Here is a 12646-nt window from a genome sequence, read left to right as displayed (position 1 = left end):
CATCTTGTAATGCAGTGAGTATACCTAACCAGAAAAAGGACAGGCCAGACAAGACCAAAAGAGCGCAAGCTCAAGATCATGTAAAGATCAGCAGCCTATGTATGTCCACTGCTTCAAGAGAGCCTCTTCCAGATATTTCTAGTCTTCCTTGTGTGGGTCAGTTTAGTCATTCTCATTCTATCACACCGACTGTAGATTTTTGCTTAAGGAACTATGCATATCTGATGCAACTATGCATATCTGAATTAAGCGTACAAACTTGCACACACACAATGTAAGGTTCATATCTTTCTACACTTATCCTGCTACTCTAACACTCAACCAGGTACACTATTTAGGCACTAAACGCCCTTCACAAAGTCACATGTCCCTGTTAACATTAAGCAGCAGTACCCATGTGCCCTTCCAATTTATTCTGTCGTCTTGTTGCGGGGCCTTTCTAACTTACGAAAGCTGCTGCGCAAAGGATGCGCTCAACACCGATGCGCTGCTGTTTTCGAATAGCTCTGAGGTACTTCGCCGAGAGCAATCTGACTTGGCTTCGGGTTTGTCGACAACATATACCGTTTCCGTTAGCTTTCAGTTCAGGACCCACTGCGGTGCTTTATCGACCAGAGGCGTCACTTATAATTCAATAGCACTGTTTGGGTTTTGTAATATACCTGAACTGCAGCTTGTTTTAGGCAATGTGCCAGTATCAACAAAGGCCTTGTCCCAGGCTGGCCAGATAGGTACCCTATATATGGCTGGTAGTGTCGTCAATGAAAACAGAATAATTTAGGCATTTTTTGATTGGAGGTGACATTCTGTGCATTCAGCGTGCAATTGCCCCCATCGTTTTGTTTATTGAAGGTATTTGCAGCATTGCTTTGGAGGTCACTACTGTACAAATGCGGGTGCGAAATCTCAGTCTCAGCGTGACGCCTGCATAGGTGGGCTCTCACCGCAAAGTGTTAATGGGAGCGATTCTAAAATACCTTTGAAGCCACTGCCCTACTCGAAGGATTACAGACCTATGTAGGGTCTTCAACTGGCAACTTTCAACGTGATTGATGCTCATGCGCAGCTAGTTGTCAGCAGTTTAGGCATTGAGGGATTCTGTGGGGCGAATCTCTGGCAGCGAACATTTTCTCGACCACTAGCTCCTTAAAGTGTCTTTGAAATAACATTGAATACAGTCACATCCTTGCTTCATTGACAGTGCAGAAAAATAGGAGGAGCAGTGAGTTCCTATCCGCGTGAATATTTCAGGTTTCTGAAACACCGGATGAAGGTGCTGTCCCGTGAGTGGTGTCTGACATACAGGAACAGTTTAAGTGATTCTTTTGGAGACCTGGTTGCTTAGCAAGTGAGTGGCTCCGGTAGTGCTGAAGCTGCTGAATGACTTCAGATTCCCGCTAAAAGCTCAAAAATGAAGCGCTGGCCACAAAAAAATGGAGCGGGAACTTGATGAAAATGAAAGACGATAGAGGACCGATAATAACATACAACACAAATAGTGCAGTGATTCGCCAGTAGAAAAGAAAGTTGAGCAGATACCAATCAGCGGCTATTTGTTCTAGATTGTTGGCCGCTACACCAGTGCCAAGGATATGCTGAGTCGTTGAACGCCTTGCTGGGGGGCTCTTACTACACAAGCCGTCGTATCCCTCACATTAAAACTAGAAAATACGCTCGTTTGTCATGTGAATAGCTTCTTTCAAGTGTATTCCCCTGACAGGCCAGCTGGCCCAACCAAACGACCGGCTACCAGCAGCTCTTGTCATCTAATAGTTAATACAAAACAAAAAAAAGCAACCATGGAAATAATGTTAGAGAAACCTAAGAAAACGCGTTACTTCTATGCATGAGCCATTCACTATTGTGATGCTACACCAGGCTGTTTCCTGTAGACTTACTTGCGTTACACTATTCTTTTCTAACCACCTGTTCTTATACGTACATGCCCGTCTCTTCTATTTCCATTGTTTTCCCAGAAAACCTTTCTTGGTTATTTTTTTCAGCGCTACAATTTTTACGTATAGTAGCGTCGCTCGGTACACGGCATATTGTCTCTACTATGACATATCTGCTATATTTATAGGTGGATGAGCAGGAGTTGTAATAGGTGCGTTTCCTGTTACAGAGATCGCTGGTTGGCCAAGCAAATTTTGGCATGACAGGGTTTGTCCTGCGGTAATGCGCTGCAAGAAATACAACGGCTCAAGATGCTTTACTGCATGACTTTCATGAGATCCAAGCATGATTATGCCAGCACCATGGCGAAAATAATTTAACTTGTGATTCTTGCACAGAATGGTAATTGAATTTCATGCCCCAACGCCGAGCAAGAAGGAGACTCTATTGCGTGCGACGCCAATCTATATTTTGCAGGAATGGACACTTGCCAGAAAACATGAATTGCGGATGTGTTAACACTCTTAGTCCCCTTAAGCGGGGTAAAGATGCATAGATAAAGAAATATTATTGAAGTTGCCGCTGACATGTACCAAAATACTTAGTATAATCTTTTTGGTTGGGGAATCACAAGTTTCGCTTTTAGTAGCAATAAAAACGACTATATTGTAATTGCACCTTCTTTTCAACGGCTCAATTTTTCGCAGTTACCGATTTCTGCCTCTTCATTCTTGAACGTTTCGAACCCTATGGCTATGCTATGCACTCGCAAGTGTAAAAATAAAAGGTCTCAAGCTGGATTCTGGTCGCGGTGACCGCTTATTGTTGGGGGAGCAATTCAAAAACACCCCCGTATTTGGATTTAGCCGCGTGGTCGCCAGGTGGTCAAGCATTATCCGGAGTTTCCCGCTACAGATGATATCAGATCGCCGTTTTGGAACAGAAACGACAAACTGTATTTCGTTTAAGTGGACAGTAAAGCAAGATATGTCGTCACGGTGCACAGATGTTCTGTAGCGTGGAAAGAGCGACGTTAGCAATTAGCACCAATAGCCCAGCCGGGATATTAAAAAAAGGCACTTGACGTTCGTACGCATTTTGCATAACCCATTTGAGCGTCTGCTTGAGAACGAGATGAGGTACAGCTCGGAGCCAATCACTCCGTCCCAGCTTGCTAACACTGTGACACGTAGCGTATTCGTAGAATAATCTGTTAGAAATCATGCTCTCTTGCGATTACTCGACAATATTATACGTATTTCCAGTTCCTTTATGTTCGGGGGTCATCTTTTAATGTACGTTTCTGAATCCCTTAATTGTGCGCTCATTGCAATGTAGATAAATGTTTACTAAGTGTCTATGTGTAAGTGATGTGTAAGTCTATGTGTAAGTTACTAGTGACGTACGTGTAACTAAAACTAGACAGTTTTAGTTACACGTACGTAGAGGCTTTGCGTACGTAGAGCTTCTAAGTGTCAGCAGTGCGCATGCGTAGAACGTAGCGGGCGCGCGCGCGTCTCACGGACGTACGTGAGATTCAATTCTTTGCGTGCGTTTCTTGCGCACGTAGACAGCTTCGCGCGGGAGTTCCGCAAGATCACGAACAAGCGATAGCGGGCCGCGCACGCGCAGACGGCTCGCATCGAAACACGGCGACAGGATTGAATTGGCTACCGCCGTGTTCACATTTCCCGATAGATGGAGCTACGGGGTCCCTCATGGCGTGCGTGGCGTACGTGTAGCTAAAAGCGTTTCAGATGGCGTGCACGTAAGGTACGTAGGCTCTTCACGTTTGCGTACGTGAAGCCTCTGCGTACGTGTAACTAAAACTCTCCACTGTATGTTGTTGTTTTACGTATCCAATGCAGTTACCAGGGTTTCTATTTATTATTATGGTTATTATTATTATCGTTGGTATTTATTTATTTCTGTACATTACTACACAGACAGTTCCTGTACGTGCCCCCTCCTCCCCCTGCTTACACGGTGCTCGAGTGGTCTGTAACATACTATTCAACAAATAAACAAATAACACTGGTAGCATCGATTTCAGGAGGCGCTAATTGGTTCTACTGTGCAATAAATCTGCGGCTGAACACTGAACCACTTGTGAATGAAGTTGTCCACCACGTCAACATGCCTAAAGGGTTGCACATTCCGCACCCGGGTAAGGCAAGAGGTTTCCTGGTCATACGACAGAGCACATAAAAAAAAAAAAACATCGCTCCTGTATCATAAAAGTTTCAGGCTGGCACAAGATAGCCGCAGGAGGAAAAGGGAAACGCTGCCGTATTTAGGAAAACCAGGAACCTGCTTTTCTTTGCTGGCAAGACGCACAACGTTGATTATGCACTTAGGCTAAATGCGCAGAAAATACCTGGAAATGTCTCCTATATTGGCCACCTCCGGCTCATTAAAAGCCGCTTGCAAACTATCATTTATTTATTTATTTATTTTGTGCACCCTCAGGGAATACAAAGCGTTAGATAGCATCATGCTATACATACGGAAATAGTTCAAGATGTGTTATACGCTTAGCCGTACTTGGTATTTCTGCGACCTCCGTCCGTATTCCAACTCCATGGTATGCGTAGTATTTCGACGTTGCCATTGGTGAGCATTAACAATAATATTTGATGACGTTTTCTTCACTCAGAGGGCAAACAATTAAACGGGGAGGTTGTACTCGTTTATCATAGATAAGCCATTTTCAACAACTCCTTCGCCAAGATTTTATGTCGTGTTCATAGCACAATGGCGAGGCATTTTCTATCGCGGCACGTAAACAGGCTTTCAATTACGCGCTGTCTCGCTTATGCGCGAGCCCTTAAAAAAAACGAGTGAAAAAAAGAAAACTCTATCCATTCACACAATAGCGCATGGCGACAAGGAATCGAACAATGCGCATATGAGCTGTTTTCTGTTGGGAAATTTTGCGCAGCTTTAGGCTTTCATATGATCGATTGGCGGGGGTAAAATTTCGGCATATAAAAGGGCCTCGGTGCCTTCGGGTTTTGCACCCCTTGCTCCTAGCCGGAATCAGGAACCATGGCCCGCCTCTTCGTTGCCTGCGTGCTTGCCGCGTTGGCGGCCTGCTGCGTGGACGCAGTCCAGCGGAGCGTAACACGGGACTCCGTCAGCGGGGCACCAGGATCGAGTTCGAGCTTCGGTAAGACATACGTGCGAGTAACTCCCCGGGTGAGAGTTTGAAGCCTCCTTGAGTTTGACAATTTCCCCTTCCGTTTTTCGTAAGTTACAGCACCACGCTTTCCTTCAGAGCACATTCCTTTCTTTTAACACGTTATTTTTGACTTCTTCCAATGTAAACTCTGCCAGATATTCATGCTTGGCTGTTATCGCCATAGTGCCTCCTCGTAGCCAGTTCTTGCTACTTCTTAGCTCCTCTTGCAACCAATATTGTAAGCAACTTTTTTCGTTTGTTTGCTTAAGCCCCTAACTGAGATTTCTGATAGCCCGATAAATAGCTAGCTCGTGTTGCGCACATTTTCAGTGCATGTGCAATGATTTTAGCAGTAGTTCTTATCTTGCGCAGTGCGAATGTTCTTTATTTATTTATTTATTTATTTATTGCAGAATACTGCAGGCCATTGCTTGGCCCAAGCAATGGCCTGCAGCCTCATCCTCACCAGCTCAAACGCCAGCAGCCTCATCCTGAGGCTGCTGGTGTTTGACAAACGAGCTAGAAATATAAAGAAAGAGTAATGTTCGCATACATATAAGGTGATCTGCCATAATTTCAAACTATTTTGATAGCCTTTCAATTTATTAGATCGAAAAGCACATAATTGAGTTTTACATCTAACATTGAGAAAATTATTTTTTTTATGCCAAGCTTTATCGGCACTGCGCCTAAACATGCGTACAGGAAATTGTTTATGAAATATATGCCCTTGATTACACTTCAAGAATTCAAACGTGAAGAAGTCGAATGTGCATTGAATGGGTCAATTATTGCGTTTTAAATTTCACTTGCATTTGTAACATTTAGCTAATGCAGGCTTTCAAAGCGTAGACTGGGCACTGCAGCATGCTGAGATACCTGTTACTGAGTTGGACTCAGTTGGACGTTTACTAGCTGGACTGTTACCTTGGACTTTAACCTAATTATGCGTATCAGGTATTTCCGTCAGTTATGTTTTGCTTTACATCTTAATTTATATTGAAAGCCCCTACTGAACAACGTAGGTTCCTTGAACATCACGTGGGCACATAAAATGTATCCCCTGCACTTGTTCGTTTAGTTACATGTGCGACAGCACTGGGAACCTATCACGAAACTGTCTTTAGTATAATTAATGTTATTGGGATAGCAATTATATGGACACTCCAGGAGCATTTGTGCCGTCGCCGTCGCCTGAGGTTCTGTAATTAGTACAGTTAAACGCTTGCATACGGCATCGCACAATTTAGGTAATTTATATAGCCTAAACTCCAGGTGGTGCTTTGTATTGGTTCTTTTCCTTTTTGCCCTTCTTACGCTGTTCCGTGTTAACTCCAATTAGGTCGCGCCCCGCTCTGCTTGCAATTGGCTCCTTGGTGAAATTGATGACAAAAAAAAAAGAACGAGATCAGGAGGGAAAATATTCTTACGAAATACTCTCCTGCTCCAAGGATCTTTGATTCCACTCATACCAATAAATGCTTCACAGCATGTACGTGGGGTACGCTCTAGAAACTAGGTAGGGTGACAGCTGGACTGCTTTTTCTGCTTAGACCAAGAAGGGTGAAATCGCTAAAGAATGCCGGCGTAGTGCGTGAAACGTAAATGCGCATGTCCAAGTGTGCGTCCTGTGCGCTTCGTTATCCTAGTTTTGTGCTTCGTAACCGCTGCACAAATCACAAGAACGATACTTGCCGACTTGTTCAGCTTTCGAACCTGATATATAACTTTTCTGGTAGTTGCTTAATCTGCCCGGCTATGTGCCTTTCCGGGAGACAGATGCTGGTCTTTGATTTTATCTTCTATTCTGTTGCACATGCTTCAATGTAAAAATATATCAAAGATAATGATCGCACAAAGCAGTATTACCTACAAAAACATGCATTGGGTTGCCGCTTTTAATAGGACCTTGACTAACTGGACTAAACTTTTCATGCGAATATTTACAGGTGGTGTTGGCAGCTCTGGAAATGGCCCGAGTTGGGGAAGTCCCGGATACGGTAGTTACGGATATAGTGGTTACGGCCACCCTGGCTTCGGCTACCCTGGTTACGGCTATGGTGGATATGGCAGCTATGGCGGCTATGGCGGTTATGGCGGCTCTGGTTATGGTGGCTATGGCACCTGGGGAGGCTACCCTCAGCAGTGGCAACAACAGCAGCAGCAGCAACAGCAGCAGCAACAGCAGCAGCAGTTCTTTTAGACGCAAATACCATGCTGAAAAAGAAGAGACATGCTGGCAGGAAGACCATTATTTGATAACAAAGAAACGGCAACGATGTACTCAGAATAATAAAAAAAACACCGTTTTCCCTTCTGGGTGCCTGTCATTGATTCCGGTCAGTGGGAGACCGAACGGGACACGTTGCACGCACAGTACAACGTAATATGCTACGAGTAGAATGCAACAAAAAATAAAACTAACAAATCAAAACTGTGCGTGCGTTAGCAGCAGGAAACTATTAGAGACGTCTGTACACTACATTGACCCCAGCTTAGTCCTGATCGTTCAGTCATTGTGGTTGACTTGTTGTTGCACTGGGACCACCGCCATGGCAAAGAACGGCTCTGGCGGTCAGATGGCTTCCGTAGCATGTGCCGGGGCGTGACAAACTGTCTCGCCGTCAGACATGGTAGTGCCAGGTTGGCGGCTGGGTCTGAGGACGGGGCCTGGTGAGTGTCGACGGTTCGAAGCTTGTGCAGGCCTCCGTGGCACAGGACAGGACTGGAACGGGCAGCGAGAACCTGGCTGGCTGCTAGGAGCCGCCTGCTCAGTAGCGATGGCAGGTTGAAGCCTATCTATTTAAGGCGAAAGCCTTAATAGGGTGAAGGTGAAGTTTGTGTCAGCAGACCTGGCCGCTGGAGTGTCCGCCGAAGCGTCATCACGCCATATGAAGACAGATTAAAGACATAATACAGAAGGAAAAATGATTGATAGTGAGAGTTAGTGAATGATACTGTTAAAATAGAGATTGGTAGAGGTTAATAATGACTAGTAATGACTAATAATGACTACTAATGACTTGAAAAGACTACTAATGACTCCAATATGACCAACATGTCTAACGACGGCTTGTAATGACCACAATTGATTACATAAGACTAAAAATGCTTACTAGTGAGCAGTAAGGACTAAAAAAAGAAGAGAAGGAGAAGAGGCAGAAAGAAAGAGGCGAATGACAAGAGGAGGAAGGATAGGCTTTCGCCTTTCACCTCTTAAGAGAGAAGAGACCCTGTAATTTTTCTTCTTCAACTTTTTCACTTTAGCGTACCTAGCAGAAGCCTACATTTATTTGTCTTTGCATCATCTCACTGTATTTTCATGCTGTATATGTGGGCCTGACATTTTCTTCCGTTTCACAAGAAAAATAGTGTTTCTTTTGAGCCATGCGTGCCAATTCATAAATAGAATGCAAGCGTGCTTGCGCTAACGGTGATCTACAGAAGGGCTCCAAAAAAGGTCCAACTAATCAGTGAATGCATCAGGCCAATGACTTTTTGGACAACAGGGCATTTAGCAGTGTAATTTCCAATGTCACTCATACGCGATCATATTTTCTGTTTTAAAGTATAGCTAGCTTCAGGTGGCAATTTTTGAGAAACTGTGTCGACCTAAATAAGTCACGCACCATGCTCTTCTGCGGAGGAAATCAAGGATATTATATTGTCCAGTGCTAATCTATTCTGCCGAAAGCCATTAATTTCTTTGGGATAAATGCCTTGAGTTTCAAGGAACCATGCCATTCGCTTATGAATCATCTTTTTATTAGTTTCCCAACACGGTTGAGCAGCGCGATAGGTCGGAACGATGCCTAGCTGGTTAGCTGTTTCCCAGGCTTGATGACAGGTATAATTTGAGCGAGTTTCCATTCGGTAGGCACTGTACCACTTTTCCACGTAGTACTGTACATTTCCAGCAGTGGGCGACGGGAGTGACGGGAAAGGTACGCTATAGCTTGACAGCTGGCTTCGTTGAGGCCTGGACAATACTTTTTGTTGGTGCAGGGTTTGTGAGTGTACACATTCGCTTTCACCTGAGCATATTCGATGACGGTCATTGTAGTGTAGTTACAAATAAATACAAGGGTTGAAAGCTGCATGGCTTGGTGGAACTCTTATCGGCAGTAAAGTAATTAGTTACATGTAATTGTTCATTAATATAATATAATTACAGTGACAGTTCCAGAGTAAAATAAGTAATCGACCTATTACAACTCTAATGAAAAATGCAAATTCAGTACAAGTAATTAATTACGTGCAATTTGTTACAAACATGTTGCCAGGTTGTGGTTGAGGCATTAGGTGAGGCCGTTTGTTTGCGGATGCTACGAGCTTGTGATTGATCGAGGAGAAGCGAAGAAGGTCGTCCAATACATTATGTAGGAAGCAGCTGCCATGTTCTGGATTGCCTGACTTGGAGCACCATGAAGCAGGATGACGTGGTGAGGAATGGAATGGGCTACATTAGGGGCACAGCCAATGGGAAGTGTTCACTTATTAGCGTACTGCGTCGCGTAGACAGTAGCAACTGCAACTCATCTGCTTCCTCAGGTCGACACGGTGGAAGGCCCTAGGAGGTCTTCTTGTCCAACGTGGGAAAAACGTTGAACAGGAATTAAAAGGGGCTGATGGCTGCCAGCAGGTATAGTTGGGCAGGTGTCTTTCACTGGCGGCAGAGGTCACAAGCTACAACTTACTGTCGATAACAATGGTAAAGATAAGGCGAAAAGATGGGAGAGGTACAGTGTCTGGAAGACGAAACAACTTCGTCCAGGGCCGAATGATTGCAGGACCGAAGGACGGGAAGGTTCCTAGAGGGACCCAGCGTCCACAGAGCTACATCTTGTGCTTATATGGAGATGAAGACACGATGCCAGCCCGCTATCTCAAGCACTTGGTGCGTGCACCCCATGCCGCTTTGATTTTCGCTTGTGACGACAAGCGTTGTGAGGCGGCGTGTTTGACTGCACTATCTCGGGGACTGGCCTACCTTGCCCTGTACATTCCTTGTAGCAGCCTACGCTCTGTATAATCTTTTCGACGTTGTACAAAATTTATTATCACCCAAGTTAATCAAGATTTTCCATTTCTTCGCAGAAGTTCAAATTTCATCGTCGTTTTAGCATACACCACATGAAATAGTCATATCTATACACGCGTAACACCTACTGGCTGAGGACAGCATGATCCGACTTCCTCTCGATTACACTCGTCCGATAACTGTGTAAAATCCACGAATCACCATGCCGTAGGCTCGTGCTGAACGGCCGCTGCAGAAATCATGCCGTAACCGTCATGCGATCGTCTACAAGGTGGTTGTCGCCGTGATGCTGTAGTCACGCACACGTGACCCACAAGCACAACTCATTTTAGAGGGACAGGTCGGTCTACCTGGTATCATTTTGTTGAACACCGGACAATGGTAGATAGCTAGGTACCGTTAAAGTGCTTCGCATAACGTAAATTCCCGAAGTGCGTGGGATAAGCGTAATTGTTTTCTCTTTTGGTTCCTCCATGGCCACCAATGTGTCTGCACGACAGATACGTTGCCGCATTCGGTGAACTACGACTCACCGTTCTACTAGTCAAAGGTCGGCTCATCTAGTTGTTCTCAAAGGTCACGCTGTACAGTGGGCATTGGGAAGGTCCGGTCGCTCCTCAGAAGGCAGGAGTGCCATTTGTTATAGAAATTGCCGCATGAGTCGATGCACAGCACGGCGAGCAAAGGTCCCGGTGGCATCTGCCAAGGTTTGATGCTGTCGGGCTGGGGACCCGAGCTCAAGGACTTCAACAAGGCCGACGAGGGCCTGTACTCACTCAAGCGGCTGATCGCGTATTTTCATTTCCGGAGTTTTAATCTTCTAGTTTGTCTGGCGTTCGCCCACAGGCTTGATTTGCGGGCCTTACCAGGGGCCTTCGAGGCCTTAAGAGGAAGCTTTAGCTCGGCCCCAACTCCGACGCGGCCTATTTAAATACATGTAAAACGCAAAAACGTTTTTCTGAGATAACCCCTGGACTGATTTTAATGAAATTTGTTGCATTCAAAAAGGAAATTGAAATTGTAGTGACTGTTTGAAGCAGAATTTTAATTTAGGGCCTGAATTGTGCGAAAAAATCGTCTGTAATCGGCTACTGACACCTGCCAGAGAGCAAGACTCTCTGGCAGGTGCGAGTAGCCAGTGCCTAAGCCATCGGTGGCAGTCATCTTTTATTCCTTTCGGAACGGGGCAGCCTGCGGCTATTCAGAAAAATTTCAGTTTTCTTCGGCATATTATAGCATCTTTAACGCGTACACGTCACTTTGACGCGGTGAGTTATTACGGTTTTGTGACGTCGCGGGACAGGCAGGTGAAGTGAGTGGAGCCCGAGAACTTTTGACCAATAGCCGAGGGTTAATGGCGAAAAGGCATCGAATCAGAAATAACTATTTTTCGTCTGTTCGGTCAAATCATGCATAATCAGTGTGTAGACATCATATGAGATGGGGAGCTATCGTGGTTTTCGGGACGTCGCGTGAGAGACAGGTGAAATGGGGGGGGGGGGGGGGGGGGGGCTTCAAAAAAGTTTTTCACCAATCGCGGAGGGCTGATTGCAGAATTGGAATAGCAAAGTTTGAAATAGTTTTACGTCATAGCACCCCAATGCTAACAAAGGGGGAAAAAAAGACCGAGACGCCATTTCAAAAAGTGTAGCATCATAAAAAGTGCGTATGTGAAACTTCTGGTATTTATGCTTCAGTGCATGTTCAGACTCCCATGAACATTTTCTTATTTTTTTAGAGCGCAGCTCTTTGGCGTCCGTTCCTGCGTTTCGCGTCGTCGTCGGCGTTGTCGTCGGCCTCGTAACCAGCTCCGCCCCCCTTTCATCCCCCCAGCGCTAGCAGCGACCGACTGATACCGCTGGATGCCGCTGACGCCGCTAGAGAGTCAAGATAACGTGACTGCATAGAACACCGTCGCCGCCATGCAGAAAGAGGAGGAAAGGGTCCCCCCCCCCCCCCTGTTCTTGTGTGGCGGATAGGGTGCTCTTCAGTTGCCGACGCACCGGTTATTTCACGTAGGCCCCGGCACGTCGACGAATACGTGACCACCTTCCCACGGCTAGACCTGGTTCTTAGCGCTGCGGAAGCGAGGGTATCATATTGTTTGTGTCGGCATCGGCGGCGTTGTCCCTGAAACCAACTCCGCAGCTGGGGTTGAGTCACTATCGGCGTCAGCGGCATCAGTCAGTCGCTGCTATCTCTTCCCTCCTCCCTTTATCGTGTTGTCCGCTTGCTGCGCGCGCTTCTGCCCCCATCGTTTGCCGCTGGGTGTACACGCCGCCCCCCTCCCCCCTCTTCCTGCGAGTCTCCGGTTGTCAAAGCGCCGGCTCGAACTTAATTCCTCTCTTCGCTCCTCCTCCAATGCAACCCCTGTGCGGTGGCAATCAGAGAGCCAGATCGGTGGCGGCGGATCTGTATATGTGCACCACCCGAGCCGAAATTGCCGCTGCCGTTCGCCCTGTGCGGTGGCAATCAGAGAGCCAGATCGGTGGCGGCGGATCTGTATATGTGCACCGCCCGAGCCGAAA

The 12646-nt window shown here is 46.0% G+C and overlaps 1 protein-coding gene across 1 annotated transcript; it reads left to right on the top strand.

Moving 5' to 3' along the window:
* The first annotated feature begins 4901 nt into the window (after positions 1-4901).
* On the top strand, positions 4902-7394 carry LOC139048554 (keratin-associated protein 19-2-like). Its single transcript, XM_070522968.1, has 2 exons — positions 4902-5065; positions 7027-7394. Exons 1-2 carry the CDS (start codon positions 4945-4947, stop codon positions 7278-7280), a joined length of 375 nt encoding a protein of 124 aa, XP_070379069.1. The 5' UTR covers positions 4902-4944; the 3' UTR covers positions 7281-7394.
* The last annotated feature ends 5252 nt before the right edge of the window (positions 7395-12646 follow it).

Source organism: Dermacentor albipictus, chromosome 8 (genome assembly GCF_038994185.2).
Source record: "Dermacentor albipictus isolate Rhodes 1998 colony chromosome 8, USDA_Dalb.pri_finalv2, whole genome shotgun sequence".
In the NCBI taxonomy this organism is placed as follows: domain Eukaryota; kingdom Metazoa; phylum Arthropoda; class Arachnida; order Ixodida; family Ixodidae; genus Dermacentor; species Dermacentor albipictus.
The sequence above is the reverse complement of the archived record's forward strand: the minus strand, read 5'-3'. Positions and strand labels throughout refer to the sequence as shown.

What these genes read in the sequence shown, in the direction of transcription:
- LOC139048554 (XM_070522968.1), top strand. Translation starts at nt 4,945, where the DNA reads ATGGCCCGCCTCTTCGTTGCCTGCGTGCTTGCCGCGTTGGCGGCCTGC. An exon ending in AGGATCGAGTTCGAGCTTCG is followed by an intron (nt 5,066 to 7,026) that starts GTAAGACATACG and finishes GAATATTTACAG; the next exon opens with GTGGTGTTGGCAGCTCTGGA.